This window comes from Equus asinus, chromosome X (genome assembly GCF_041296235.1).
Source record: "Equus asinus isolate D_3611 breed Donkey chromosome X, EquAss-T2T_v2, whole genome shotgun sequence".
NCBI classification, from domain to species: Eukaryota; Metazoa; Chordata; class Mammalia; order Perissodactyla; family Equidae; genus Equus; species Equus asinus.
Genome location: NC_091820.1, coordinates 56782259 through 56797516, shown reverse-complemented (window position 1 = coordinate 56797516; position 15258 = coordinate 56782259). Strand labels below are relative to the sequence as shown.

Sequence of the window (15258 nt, the reverse complement as noted above, 5' to 3'; positions counted from 1 at the left end):
CTAGACAGAAGCACGTTATGGAAATTACACATGAAAAATAAAATGAAATTCAGAGACTGCACATTTCTTTAAAAATCAAGTGAGGAAGAAAAGGGAGAGGATTTCCATTCCCAATTTAACTTGTAAACTACAAAAATATTAAATACACAGGAGAAAGGCCATTGGAAGACCAAGGCTGCATCCAGCAGCAGAGGCAGCTGGCACAAACATATTCCCAGCTCCAAGAAAAAGGCTCAATAATACCAAGTCTACATCTCAGTGTTGCAGCTGCCTTCAGATTCATTTGTAAAATGGGGTCAATACTGTATCTTATGTATATAATATCATATACAAGAAAGGAACAGTAAAACATCCACCTCAGTACATGTTAACAGCAGTTTACATTTGTTGAGAACTTTATAGTTTATCAAGTGCTTCCCATGCATTCTATCACTTAAGACAACACCACTGTGTGACAGGTATCATTTTATAGAAAACAGGTTTGGAGAGGTTTAGGTCATAGAGCTATTAAATGGCAGAACCAAAACCTGAAGCCAGATCTTGCTTCCAAGTCCATGGCTCTTTCCACTATTCCAAAGCTGCCTCATTTTACAGTGCACATTACAGTTATATTGCACAGTAATATCTGCAATCCTACCTAAGTTATAAAAAGCGACCTGTACAGTATGTTTTTTTCTGTTGTTTCTTTTAATATATAGAATTTAAAAGCAAGATGTGTGTATACGTATATATGTACATAAATGCACATGTAAAAAAATCCACCAAACCTATCTCAACCCCTAGAAAAATATTTCTAATAAAGTATAAAATGATACCCAGTGATACCAGATTAGCTGGGGTGTTGTCGGTAGTCACACTAGCGCTGATACCACCCAAATAGCCACATCACTTCAAACTAGCTTTCCACAATACTGCCCTCATTCCCAGTAAGGGAGGATGCTAAAAGCTAAGGGAGAAGGTATGCTTTCTTCCTTTGCTTTGTTATACTGACTTTTAGGTCAGGACGCTCCTTCATTTTTTTGGGCTTCTTCTCAGGAGGTCCCTTAAGCTTCTCCTTCTCCTGGTTCCGTTTAAGCCGCCTCAGTTGCTCCTGAATCCTCCGCCGTTCTTTTCGCATCTCTTCTCGATGCTGTTCATCAAAAAGGGCAAATTTTCGACTGAATAACAGAGGGGGAAAAAAAATATCATAGGACCATAAGCAAACTTAAACCAAGAAGACTGTCCCAATAGCTAAACATCTGAGAACTCAAGTAATCCATTCAGACTGAAAGAAAAGGGGCTACCTGGCATTCCCATCACCCCCACTCATTAGCCTCCCCTTTGCAGAGAGGTCTCTCTCAGAATGAGAAGTCCTGAGTTATCCCTGGGATTTTTGCCAACCAACCAACTGAAATACAAAGGACCCAGATGGAACCGAAAACATGCCTTTATTTTGCCGCAAATTTGGAATTCTCCCTGTGATTTGGCTCTGTTAAAACCCAAAGATCTAAAAGCAAGATGGTTCCCAATTAACATAGACTTCCAGGGACAACTGTGCAGAACCCTGTCACTAAAACTCAAACACCTGCCCTCACTCTTATTCCCCAGTATTATCATCATTCTCCCTATCACACTGGCTAAGTGGTGAGTCAAACTCACATGAATTCCTCATCCTTTGTGGTCCGTATGCGCACATAGGCATCAATGACAGCTGGCTTTCGGACCGTCTCACAGCGAACATACTCTTTCCCCTCTTCGTCTCGAAATGTGCGATAAATCTTGAGACAACGGCCAGTGGCAGAAGAATTAAGGCTAGTCACAGAAGCTGTGTCATCATCTCTGTGATTGTTTCCTGATGCTGCGGAACCTGCTGCTGCAAGGCAGAAAAAGATTTCCACACATTCCCCCTACCACCTAAATGGCCATTTTCTTGGGGTTGAGTGGAGACCTCGAAGCTCAACATACCACAAAACTATGGTTCTACAGAAAGCACCAAAGTCACCACCAGCCCCAAGAACACACTGCTTTGTCCTTTCCTGACTTCATTCGACCACTGCCAATGTTCCCATTTTTTAAGTACAAAAAGTTCTGAAAGGATCTCAAAGAACTACATGTTTGTTCTAGGGGAGAGAAGAGCAGTAGCTGTATTCTGATTCCTCTGAACAACAGTGCAAGAGGAAAGTGCAAGCAGGAAGTAGTTGATGATCACATTAAAAAAAAGCACCCAAGGGAAAAAATGGCACCACAGAAAACGTCCAGTCTTAAGGCCTAGAGTATGCTTCTCAAACTTTAATATGAATGAAGAGGAATCAACTGAGGATCTCGTTAAAATACAGACTCTAATTCCGTAGATTTGGGGTGAGGTCTGAGATTCTGCATTTCTAACAAGCTCCCATGTGATATAGACACTGCTGGTCCAGGACCACACTGGGGGAAAGGCTTTATGACATCTTTATAAAGCGGTCAGAACAAGAAAATTATGCAAAGCTTTCACAGAGAGGAGAAAACAAAGGAAAGACTATTATGAGTGAGAATAGTCATTTAAATCTTCATCTTCAGCCTTATCCTCTCTTTCAGTATCCACATCCAAGTTTTCAACTGCCTGCCTGACGTCTATGCTGGAAAGTATCATGGGGACCTCGAACTCCACACATTACACCTTCCCTTCTTAAACCTGCTCCTTTCTCTGACATGTACTACTTTAACCAATGGTACCACCATCTTTCTAGCAAGCCCAGAGCGAAATCTTAAGGTCACCTTGACTTTTCTCCTCTTTTCATTCTCAATGTCCATATCCTAAGCCAGTTCAGGCCTTTATCATCCCCACCCTCAACTTCTGCAATTTTTGGTTGGTAATTTTTCACTTTCTAAGGTCTAAGACACCCTTGAGAATCTTCTGAAAGCCATGATCTTCTCCTCAGAAAAGGCACATCTGAACAGAATTTACATGTGATTTCAGAGGGTTCAAGAACAACCCCCCAAATTCATCCATGGATTCTGTATTAAACACTCTTACCCTGTAGGACAAATGCCCAGAAAGCTCACTTGATGTACAGCACTGAGAGCCCTGGCTCAGTCAGGCCTGATACATCAGAGACAGTAGTGGATTGGCAGCATCTCTTCAATTTGTGTCCCACGGACAAACCTAGAGTCCAGTTTGCAGTAATCTCTCTACCTCACCTACAGACTTTTCTACACTCATCCCCTACTTCTGCCTCCAGCTTTGCCTCAGTTATTAGTGTTCAGTTATTTATACTTTTTCGATCTTCCTCTTTCTTGTCTGTCTGTCTGTGAAGCCACTACCCTCACCCAGTAGCATCCGCTGTAGTTCCTTCCGCTCCTGCTCCTCCCGTTCACGTGATAGCTGAGAGCTGGTTTTCTTATTCTGCAACATGTTCTCAATGTTCTTTCCCATTTCTTCAAAGTCACTGTCTTCAGCTGAGCTGCTGTCTGTGTCAGTTGATAAGACTTCGGTTGAGGACAAAACCCTTAAAAGAGAAAAAATCACGTTAAATTAAGATGAGAGGAAACAGGAAAGTGTAGAAAGACCTGAAGAAATACAGTTTTAGGCAAGAGTAGGAAATTGGGAAATCGATCTTAAAAAGGAAAACTCAAAATCCAATAGGACATGCGGCCCTTAACAGAAAAGCTTTATAAAGTTTTCCTAGACATTTAGTCAGCAAGGCAAGTTTGAAATATGAAATAGTACAGCAACTCTTTCAGAATTCCTGGAGAAAGCTTGAGAAACAAATTAGCACACTGGTCATTTTTAATAGGACATTACTTTCCTCTCATCACTGAGCCTTTAGAAAAAATCCTATCTGTCCCCTATCACCTTTGCGATAGCTGCCAGGCCCAAGAAGGCCACAAACGTTGCCAGGGAACCTAGAGCTCAAACCTAGAACCTCATGCCATTTAAAACCTTTGCCAAGTTCTTGAAGGGAGAAGGCACTCTAGCAGCATTATGAATACCACCCTGAAATCTCAGATGCCTGACCATCTAGCTAAATTGTTAAGTGGTCTCCTCTTCATTATAGACTAGTGTCTGCAACCCCTCCCCTTTCTAGCTTAGACTTTCTGCAGCACTAAAACAACACACTTGTTCTGTAGGTCAAAGATGCGCTGACATTCCTCTTTGTAACGCTCTTGATGCTCAGCCACAGAAAACCTTGATCCACGGGCAAATTTACTCATGGGGCCCTCTCCAGAACGGGCCTGTTCTGTTGACATTGTGCGTACCACATCGATCACTTCCCAGCGGGACAACTTTTTAATCTGAAAGAGAGAGGAACACACACATATACACAAATCATGCAGGGATTTCACAGGAGAAACCAAGGCACACAGTTAGAGAGTCAGACAAAAAAAACTCACTCAAAGCAGGTTAAATGGAAAGCTAACTACTGAGAAGTCTCCGAGATCCAGTCTAATACAACTTATACCACAAAATTCTCTAGATAGTTCCTTATGTCTGCCTCCTAGCTTTTCCCTCTCACTACAAGCTCCTCGAACCTCGAAGTTTTCCTCTGTCACACCCACCTCTTCCTCAGGCACACCAAATTTACGCAGAAGCTGCTTGGCATTTTTCAGAGAAAGGCGACGGAGGTCTGCATCTGTTCCTGTCACTGTCTTCTTCACTGGCTGAGGCTCCTTATCATCCTACCTCAAAAACAAAACAAAACAAAACAAAACAGGTAAGAAACCTAACAAGTTGAACTCCTTATAGTAGGCATCTAAGTCATCCTGTCAACTTAACTGCTTTCCAGATCCTCTGCCCCATTCATCTCGGATCACTCCTCAATCTCCATTTCTTCCTCCTTGGATTTTCGCTTTCTAGAAATTCAGACAGTCTTACCTTCTGCTGTGTTGGTTTGTTTGGAATCTTCACATAGGAGAATCCTTCACCACACCCTGTGGGATCTGCCACCCCAGTCACCTCTAGGAGACACTTGCCCTTCATGGCAGCAATGAAAGCCCTTGTGGTGTTCCAAGGAGCAGTGCGAACCTGAGGTAGAGGAGAAGATTCTAAGGGCTGTGGGAAACATTTGCTCTATCTAGCCATACTTAGAAGGTTGGAATAACTACAATGATGGAAAATTTGATGCTTTATTAAACTGTACACAAAGACCAATAGTTACATAAAGTTGCCCAGTACTCAGCCTGATGTTCTTCTTTCTTGTGGTACTTAAATCATGATATTAAATAGAGGTCAAGGGGCCGGCCTGGTGGCACAGCGGTTAAGTGTGCACGTTGCGCTTTGGTGGCCCAGGGTTCGCTGGTTTGGATCCCGGGTGTGGACATGGCACCGCTTGGCAAGCCATGGTGTGGCAGGCGTCCCACATATAAAGTGGAGGAAGATGGGCATGGATGTTAGCTCAGGGCCAGTCTTCCTCAGCAAAAAGAGGAGGATTGGTGGCAGATATTAGCTCAGGGCTAATCTTCCTCAAAAAAAAAAAAAAAAAAAAAAATATGTGCAACAGTGGTGTCCCTTGGGCTTCACTGAGAGTTTTCAAAGACAATGTTGCCCCCACTCTCATGATGCTCAAGGAGGTAAGTTGGACTGATGACATTTGATTGTCCATTTGCTCAAATGGCTTCTTTAGAATGGCCTATATATTCTCATAATTAGATGATAAGCATGCTTTATAAAGCACTGGCCCCAATCCCAGCAACACAAAACCAAAGTCCACTCTACCCCTGCCACTGGTTTGGTCAAAAAGGCCTGTCCTCTCCTGGAACCCTGAATAGTGCTTACAGACCTCACAAAATAATCAGGGCATTAAGACAAAGGGAATGTGCTTGTCCACACAGACCAGTCAAGAGTGTACATGATTAGCTAGAAAGTGACCAATACTCTATTTAACACTCATTCTTGAAGGCCATTCAACAGAATCCTTAATTTCTGAAATTATTAGACATCCACTCATTTTTCACTTCAACCTTAAAAGAAGAGTACAACAATGCTTCTTTACTTACTCCATCTGACCTCATTTATAATCAGTCACTCATCTAACAAATATTTACTGAGTATCTACCATATGCCAGGCACTACTTTCTCATGGATTTCATGTCAGCGAGGGAAAGAGAAGTAACCAACCAAATTCAATAGTACATGATGAGTGCCATGACAGGAAAGTAGAAAGTGCTATATGTACATAAAGAAAGGAAGATGATCCAACCTGAATAAAGGGCAGGAGTGAGGGCAAGAGTCAGAAAAAGCTTCTAACAGATTATAACTTGTAGATGAAGGTCAGATGGTAGAGGAGTGAAGAGAAAATATTCTAGGCAGAGGGAATAGCAGTTGCAAACCTCTGAGATTTCTTTCAACAGAAAACAATTTAGTGAACGGAATGAACTTTAGTATGTTTGGAGCTTAGAGTACAAGATGGGCAGTGACAGTAGATGAGAGGAGATTAGAGGTATTTACAAGACCCAAATCACATAGAGCCTGGTAAATCACATTAAGAACTTCTTCCTAAAAGAAATGAGGACCCAAAAAGGAAGTCTTTGGGCAACAGAATGATATGATCAAATTTTTGTTTCAAAAGATCATGCAACTTTTTAACAAATGGTGCTAGAACTGTACATTCATGTGCAAAAAAGGAACCCTAATCTATACCTTGTACCCTATACAAACATTAACTCAAAATGGATCTAAACGTAAGATCTAAAACAATAAAAGTTTTAGAAAAAACATAAGAGAAAATCTTCCTGACTTTGAGCTAGATAAAAATTTCTTAGATACAATACCAAAACCACAAGCAACAGAGAAGACTGACTAGTTGGACTTCTGTTCTTCATAAAACAATGTTAAGACAACTGAAAGATAAGACACAGACTGGGAGAAAATCTTTGCAAATCACATACTTGATAAAGTACTCGGACCTAGAACACAGAAAGAATTCTCAAAACTCAGTAATAAGAAAAAAAAGCAACTTATTAAAAATAAAAATGAGCAAAAGAGATGAACAGATACTTGACCAAAGAAGACATCTGGATAATAAATAAGCACATGAAAAGACACTCAACATCCTTAGCCACTAGGGAAACGGAAATTAAAACTGTAATGAGAGACCACTTCACATCCAGTAGGAGGGCTATAATAACAAATAAAAGAAAAAAATGGAAAATAATAAGTGTTGACAAGAATGTGGAGAAACTGGAACCCTCACACATTGCTGGTAAGAATGTAAAATGGTGCAGCCACTGTGGAAAACACTCTGGCAGTTCCTCCAAAGGTTAAATGTAGAATTACCATATGACCAGGAATTCCATTTCTAGGTATTTACCCAAGAAAAAAAGGAAACATATGTCCATGCAAAGATTTATACATGAACGTTCATAGCAGCTTTACTCATAATAGCCCCAAATTGGGAACAACCAAAATGTCCTTTGACAGGCGATTAGTTAACAAACTGTGGTACCCATACTATGGAATACTATGCAGCAATAAAAAAGAACAAACTATCAATACACACAAGAACTTCGATGAATCAGAACATAATTATAGAGTGAAAGAAGACAGACAAGAAAGAATACATATTTTCAACAAATGGTGCTGGGAAAACAGAATATCCACATGTAAAATAATGCAGTTGTACCTTTACATCATATACAAAAATTACTCAAAACAGATCAAAGACCTAATGTAAGAACTAAAAATATAAAACTGTTAGAAGGAAACATAGTTGAAAAGCTTCATCACACTGGATTTGGCAACAATTTCTTGGATATGGAACCAAAAGCACAAGCAACAAAAGTAAAATTAGATAAATTAGACCACATCAAAATTAAAAACTTCTCTGCATCAAAGGACACAACAGAGTGAAAAGGCAATCTATGGAATGGGAGACAGTATTTGCATAACATATATCAAAAAATAAGTGTTGGCAAGAACGTGGAGAAACTGGAACTCTTATTACACAGTTGATAGGAATATAGAATGACACCTGCTTTGGAAAACAGTATGGAAGTTCCTGAAAACACTACAAATAGAACTACTATATGATCCAGCAATCCCACTTCTGGATATGCATGCAAAAGAACTGAAAGCAGGGTCTGGAAGAGGTATTTGCACACCCAAGTTCATAACAGCACTACTCACAATAGCCAGGAGGTGGAAGCAACACAAATGTCCATCAATGGATGAAGGGATAAACAAAATGCGGTGTACACATACAAATTATTCAGCCTTAAAAAGGAAGGAAAGTCTAACACATGCTACAACATGGATGAACCTTGAGGATATTACGCTAGATGAAATAAACCAGTCACATAAAAACAAATACTGTCTGATTCCACTAAGGTGAAGTACCTAGAGTAGTCAAATTCATAGAAACAGAAAGTAGAATGGTGGTTGCCAGGGGCTGGGGGAGAGGGCAATGGGGAGTTACTATTTAATGGGTATAGAATTTCAGTTTTGCAAGATGAAAAGAGTTCTGGAGATTGGCTGTACAACGATGTGAATGTACTTAATACTACTGAACCGTACACTTAAAGGTTAAGATGGTAAATTTTATGTTATGTATATTTTACCATAATTAAAAAAAAGAAAGAATATATACTGTATGATTCCATTTATCTAAAATTCTAGAAAATGCAAACTAATCTATCGTGACAGAAAACCAGATCAGTGGTTGTCAAGGTACAAGGAGGGTGGAGAAAAGGGAGTAGGCAGGAGAAAGAGATTTCAAAGGGACACAAAGAAACTTTTGGGGGTGACAGATACACTCAATATCTTGTCGTGAGGATTTCACAGGTATAAACATACATCAAATCATAGTGTACTTTAAATATGTGCTATTTAGTGTATGTGAATCGTATCTCAATAAAGCTTTTATAAAAAAAGGATAAATGGGATGTACTCATAAAAATTAGCATAAAGCCTTACCTCATCATCAATCTTCATCTGGAAATCTTCCTCATTTTCTTCTTCTGGAGCAAAAAAGGACTTCTCACCATAGCCAGCATCCTGGAAAAGAACAAATTCATGCATCAATCAATCAATAAGTTGGAAAACAAAAAGTCCAAGTTTCACTGAATACCAAGGACAGAATATCAAAGCACATTTTGCACAGAGAATGGATTCTGTAAAATCTTTGCTGTATCTATCACCATTCTATATCCTTAGGCTATCAGAAGATACATTACCACATTTCAAGGAACTTACCAGCTGACACATAGGTAGCAAAGGCCCATAAGGAAGCTAAATAGAGATGCTCATTAACTCAGACTCACTACCTCAGTGGGACAGAGTTGTGCTATCCCACCCCAGCTAGATCTTCCCTACCTAAACCACATGTCCAGCACCAGCATCATCTCTGACCACCTGGAACACTATGGAAAACAACTGAGAAGTACTTTCCCTGCTTACATGTCTGTCTTGTAAAGAAGAGAGATTCAAGTCACTATGTAGATGGATGAGCAACCATTTTCAAAGTAAACCAATACGCCTAAGTCTCTCATTAAGCCGTCCCACTGAGATTTAGCTACACTGCAGTTTTCCCCAGAACTGATGTACACAGAGTACCTCATATAGTTTGAATTTTTTTTTTTTAAAGATTGGCACCTGAGCTACATCTGTTGCCAACCTTCTTTTTTATCTTCTTCTCCCCAAAGCCCCCTGGTACGTAGTTGTATATTCTAATTGTAGGTCTTTCTGGCTCTGCTATGTGGGATGCCGCCCCAGCATGGCCTGATGAGCCGGTACCATGTCGGCACCCAGGATCGGAACCAGTGAAACCCTGGGCCTCCGAAGCAGAGCGTGCAAACTTAACCACTCGGCCATGGGGCCAGCCCTGAATTTTTAAATAATTGGTAATAATCTAGTAACCATGATTTCTTTTTTTTTTTTTTTGAGGAAGATTAGCCTGAGCTAACTGCTGCCAATCCTCCTCTTTTTTGCTAAGGAAGACTGGCCTGAGCTAACATCCGTGCCCATCTTCCTCTACTGTATGTGCGATGCCTACCACAGCGTGGCTTGCCAAGCGGTGCCACGTCTGCACCCGGGATCTGAACCGGCAAACCCTGGGCCGCCAAAGTGGAACGTGCGCATTTAACTGCTGCACCACCGGGCCGGCCGTAACCGTCATTTCTAAGCCAGTGAAGACAGTCTTTATCCTCGTCTCTCTGAAAAAAACCCCAAAGGCATCAGCAGTGCCTAAGAGGAAGGTGTTCACCTTCAATCGCTGCTCTGCAGCTATCATGCTATAGTAGGCACAGCACTGCTCTGGAGACACCATAGCTCTGATCTCCTCTTCAGTTGGTAAACGAAAATCAGACTTCAGCACCCACCAGTTTGAGTCCATCCCTAGAAAAGACACACAGAGAGAATGAGATCGTTTTGAATTTCAAAGGCCCTTTCACTGACAGCAACAAGGAGAGCAAACAAAGACTGAATCAGGCAATGTCCTAGAAAGTATCAGGCCTGGCCACAGTTAGCCTGACTGTCTTGCCAAGAAAACCCCTACTGCTAGGTGTCCTTCATCTCATATAAGACATTTCACAATCACACTGGTTCTCCTGGTAGGCAAAATCAGAAAGCAATCAGAGCCTCCATAATTAGAAGAGCTGCTACCCACTCTTTTTGATGACTATCAACTTCTATTTTTATTTTATTGGCTGGATGCGTATCCTTTAACTGAAAGCCATAACTCCTTTCTTGGAAAGAGGCAGAGAGGACAGATAATCAGTCACAACTGACGACCTGTGCGTTTGAAGTCAGCGCAGAGCTTTAGCCTCTTCCGAATGCTGCTTTCCGAATGGGAGGGAAAGGCTTTTTTTATATCTTCCATTCGGATCCGCCGTGGCCGATCTTTGCTCTTCCAGAAGAGGCGGTAAATAAAAACCTGCCCAACAAATCAAATGTTTTTTATTTGGCAAAGTAAAAAGTCCTCACCAGGCCCCTTCCCCTGCTAAGCCCCTATGTTTGATCTTTCCTGATGTGCCCCCAAATCCATATACCCTTTTACGTGTATCCTCTCCCACTCCCCATCCTCCCATTCTTACCTGGAGAAAGTCTCGAATATGTGTGTTGGCCCTTTTGGAGTTGGGTCCAGGAACTTCAAACAAGGGGCACTGCTGACCAACCACAAAAATATCCACTAATTCTCGAATATAGTACCCTTGTCTTGTTCGAATGATAAGGAAGTCGGTTTCTGGCATCTTATGAAGATAAATTGGGGCACGAAAAAGGTTGTTCTCAAACGCCTAACAAAAGTAAAAACACAAAAATTATATACAGAGAAGCCCTAGGAAATTTAGACAACTAATAAGAAAGGAAAATCGAGCCTGTCTGCTCTCCATCCCCATTGTGCCATCTAAGATCAACCCAGTAATAGAAACAAATTATAATATGGAATATCAAACGGGATTAGACAGATAATTGTTTGCCCACTGGCTATCTTTAACAGTCAGTAGTGGAGAAACTACAGGATGTGGATTCAGATGACACTGGCTCTGCTACTCATTGTATGACGTTAGATAAGCTACGTAATATCACTGAGCTTAATTTTCCTCATCTATGAAACGGAGATACTTAAAAGGCCTATACCTCACAGGATTGTTATGAAGATTATATATGAAAATCACTTTATAAACTAACAAGTACTATGCTACTACCCTGGACCCAGCATAGCCCCTGATATAGGTAAGACCAAAACATTTGTTAGATAAATTAATAAAAAATTAAACAACAAAAACAACTAACGAAGTAGGAGGTGCGCTGGAGAAGACAGACTAAACCCGCAGGACAGAAACATTTGAGCTTGTTTAAGCAGCAGTCAGATGGGGATCAACTGTCACAAGAAGCCTGTGATTCCAAGGAAAGACTTCTCAGAAAATCAGAAAAGTGGATAGAAAGAGGGAGGATCTTCAATATAAGGGTGTGGAAAGAAAATTCTAATGTAGAATGTAGAGAGAAATTCTAATGTGGAATGTAGAGAGAGAAAGAATTACGGGAGCAGATAAAAAAGGATCTTTAAGAGACAACAAAAGCAGCCACAAAAAAAGAAGCGGGATTGGTAGAAAAATCTCAACAGAAAGTTACGAGGAGAAGAATGCCAGGAACAACATAAAGATGATACTCAAAATCTGGTGGGAAATGGTCTATAGACATTAAGGATAAAGAAAAAAATGAACTTTGCCGATGCTTTAGGAGAGTAAGCAACAGTGATAATGGAATAAACTAGGTACAAGATCAGGGAAAATGGTTAAGATTGCCAAGAGAAATGAAGTGGAAGGAAAAAACAAAGTAGGAGTGTGCTAGAGATTTCCTCACATCCTTCGTGGACCTCTACTCTTCCCCTTAACAAAGTATGTAAAAGCCAGATTACCACAGGGCCTCTCTACACCCTTCAGAACAAAGAGGGGGAAAAAAAACCACTTTGCTATGACTGGAGACTGTAAATGGCATGGTTCAGGTGTGGTTCAATACTCAAAATGACCACGGCTAATATAATCAAAACATACCAATTTTACACATACAAATTAAATATTCATAAATTAACTACAGTATATTATTAATCCTAGGTTGACTTCCCTATGCCACCCAAATGTTTCTGGACATCTTACCAGGGTGTATTTTCAAAACACTATTTTAAATTTAGCTTACAAATAACATATTTAGGAGCCATGTTTTTTTTTTTTAAGATTTTATTTTCCTTTTTCTCCCCAAAGCCCCCTGGTACATAGTTGTGTATTTTTGGTTGTGGGTCCTTCTAGTTGTGGCATGTGGGAAGCCTCCTCAGCATGGCTTGATGAGCAGTGCCATATCCGTGCCCAGGATTGGAACCAGTGAAACCCTGGGCCGCCGAAGCAGAGCGCACAAACTTAACCACTCCGCCACAGGGCCAGCCTGCAGGAGCCAGTTTTAATAAAAAGACGAAACAAAATTTTTTTGGATTATATTGACGTTTCCCATACTTGACGTTATGAATAGTATCTCAATCAACTAGAACTGGTTCTTTCTGCGCTGACCACCTCCTCATCTGTCAACTTCCCTAGGAAAGAGTTAGAACAGGAAAGACTTCCTCACCTGCAGTAATTGGCCAGGATGGAGAGAGCCCAGGAAAGGAGACGTATGGCAGTAAACAGTTTCTCCATATTTACAATCTGGGGCTCCGGGATCTTTTCCAGGTTTCTATAATGAACAGAGCAGACTCAGTTACTATCACAAAATATAATCAATAAGGCTACACAAAATATTCCACGAATATGGCATTTTACTAATATTACCAACTAGAAAAAAAATACCATTCCTTTCCTCCAAGAAATTTATGGTATAAAAAAGACAATACACGTTCACAGATTATTGCTAGATATCTAACTATAGCTCTATTAATAACAAATATTTTCTGAGCAGAGACTCACCCGCTTATAGTAGTTTTTTATCTTTGTTGCCATGCCAACCTGCATCATTAATGGTCCATTTTCCTCACTGTATTCTGCAAGAATAAGATCTCCATCTTTGCCTGTAAGGTCCTGAGGTGTGCGCATAAAAAACATCTCTCCACCACCTGAAGCTTGCCTCTCTTGTTCTCTCATCTGCCTCGAACAAGAGAATACAGTCCAGCTTTGATAAGACAATTAACTACACACTCTAACGCTGTTCATCTGAGACAATGACACCAAAAATGATTTTACCTTCCCTTTTTTAATTTCATTGCAAAAATGTTCAAACATATAGTAAAGTCGAAACTATGAACACTTATTATCCCACCACCTAGATGGAACTATTTATATTTTGCCATATTTGCTTTATCTGTAACTATCTCTCTAAAGATTTTGCTGAACCAGTTTTGAAAGTTACAGTCATCATGACACTTCATCCTTCAGTATTTCCCCAAGCATCTCCTAAGAATAAGGACATTCTCCTAAACAACCACAGTAACATTCTATCACATCTGAGGAAATAAATAATTCCCTAATATCATCTAATCTCCAGTCCATTTCCCCAATTTGTACTCCAAAGTCTTTTATAGCTGTTTTTCTAACCAGGATTCAATCATACCTTAGCCTTCTTTTTGATGTGCTTTAGCAAGGGTTGGACTGAGTGGGGACCTGGCTGAGACAGCGCGCCAAAGGAGTACTTCTTCAGAGGTGGGCGATGGAACTGCCGGAGTTTGATGGGCCCCATGTGGGTGGGAAAGAAGGGCTGCCGTAATTCCACAGCAGGAATTGAGTGCTAAGACAGGAAATACAAGACTTCAAATTAAATACTAACTCCAGCCTAGCTAGGAAAGATTTACCCATATCCTCCATCAGAACAAAGCAGTGGTTCCCACCCGCCACAGAAAAAAATGCTATTTTTTACCTGGATAATATTTCCTCCAAAGGTGCCTCGAAGACCCTGTTGTTTGGGGTAGTAATATTCATCATTGGAGAGATTCCATGGATCTTTCACTTCTGGCTGAGACATGTTCTAATGAGAAGTCATGAAATAAACCTTAGTCAGACTACCCTTCTCCATTACCTTTCTTTGTTCTTCTAAACACCAAGTGCCTTTTCCCTTCACATACCTGCTGTGGTTCCTCCTTAATGACGCCTGTTTTCCCTAAGAGAATTCGACTCTTCTTCAGAGATGATTCCTTCTTACTCTCCTTGGAGGGGGAGTTAGAAGTGGCCTCTTCCTTCTCATCAGGAATTTCTAAGGATGAAACAAAAGTCACCCTGGAGTTGCTATCCTTGAAGACTGACCTTTCCTACTGATACCTTTGCAGTTCCTAACCAGATCTCTCATCCTACTCCAGACCACTTCTAGTCTGTGATTCACTCTAACCAAACAAATTACACTCCTGACATCTCAAAGGTACAACTTTCCAACACTGCTACATTGTGAGTTTTCCCAAAACAATAGACACATAGCAGAAACTGACAGCCACAACTTTGCTCTCTCAAACTGCTACCTAGAAGCTTCTACTCTTAACCTTCCCAGCCCTTCTGTTTTCCCTGCCCCTTGACATTAGCAGCAAGCTAACTGTCAATTATGGAGAAGGAACACTGGCCTCTGCCAGTACCATACCCAAAATGAGGTTCTCATCATTGGGATCAAGTGTCAAAACAGGAGGCTCCAACAGGTGGGGCATGGCCTGAGCATCCCAAATGATATTGTCCTCCCAGCGTCCATATACCAGCTCCTCATTGTCAATGGGAAAAATGGAGTACCAAGGCTTGTCATCATCCAGGGTGGCTGCAAAACCTAGTTAAAACAGGAGGAAACACTCAACAACAGACAAAACCTTTATGCCCCTCTCGATCATGATTCTAGCAAAGGGAAAAGGA

The 15258-nt window shown here is 40.8% G+C and overlaps 1 protein-coding gene across 9 annotated transcripts in view; it reads right to left on the bottom strand.

Annotated features, from left to right (window-relative positions):
- Nucleotides 1–15258, bottom strand: part of TAF1 (TATA-box binding protein associated factor 1) — a 71504-nt gene that overhangs the window by 46136 nt on the left and 10110 nt on the right. For 7 of the 9 annotated variants that reach the window (XM_070502038.1, XM_070502031.1, XM_070502033.1 and 4 more), the window contains exons 9-24: nt 14999–15175; nt 14496–14623; nt 14291–14398; nt 13988–14161; nt 13348–13521; nt 13013–13117; nt 10987–11187; nt 10685–10826; nt 10158–10288; nt 8870–8950; nt 4835–4984; nt 4519–4638; nt 4079–4254; nt 3289–3467; nt 1639–1852; nt 992–1157 (exon numbers count right to left, since the gene is read on the bottom strand). In XM_070502038.1, the coding sequence (XP_070358139.1) occupies nt 992–1157; nt 1639–1852; nt 3289–3467; nt 4079–4254; nt 4519–4638; nt 4835–4984; nt 8870–8950; nt 10158–10288; nt 10685–10826; nt 10987–11187; nt 13013–13117; nt 13348–13521; nt 13988–14161; nt 14291–14398; nt 14496–14623; nt 14999–15175 (2426 nt within the window). The remainder of the gene's footprint in view (nt 1–991; nt 1158–1638; nt 1853–3288; nt 3468–4078; nt 4255–4518; nt 4639–4834; nt 4985–8869; nt 8951–10157; nt 10289–10684; nt 10827–10986; nt 11188–13012; nt 13118–13347; nt 13522–13987; nt 14162–14290; nt 14399–14495; nt 14624–14998; nt 15176–15258) is intronic. The other 2 variants (XM_070502032.1, XM_070502035.1) reach the window with 1 other exon arrangement.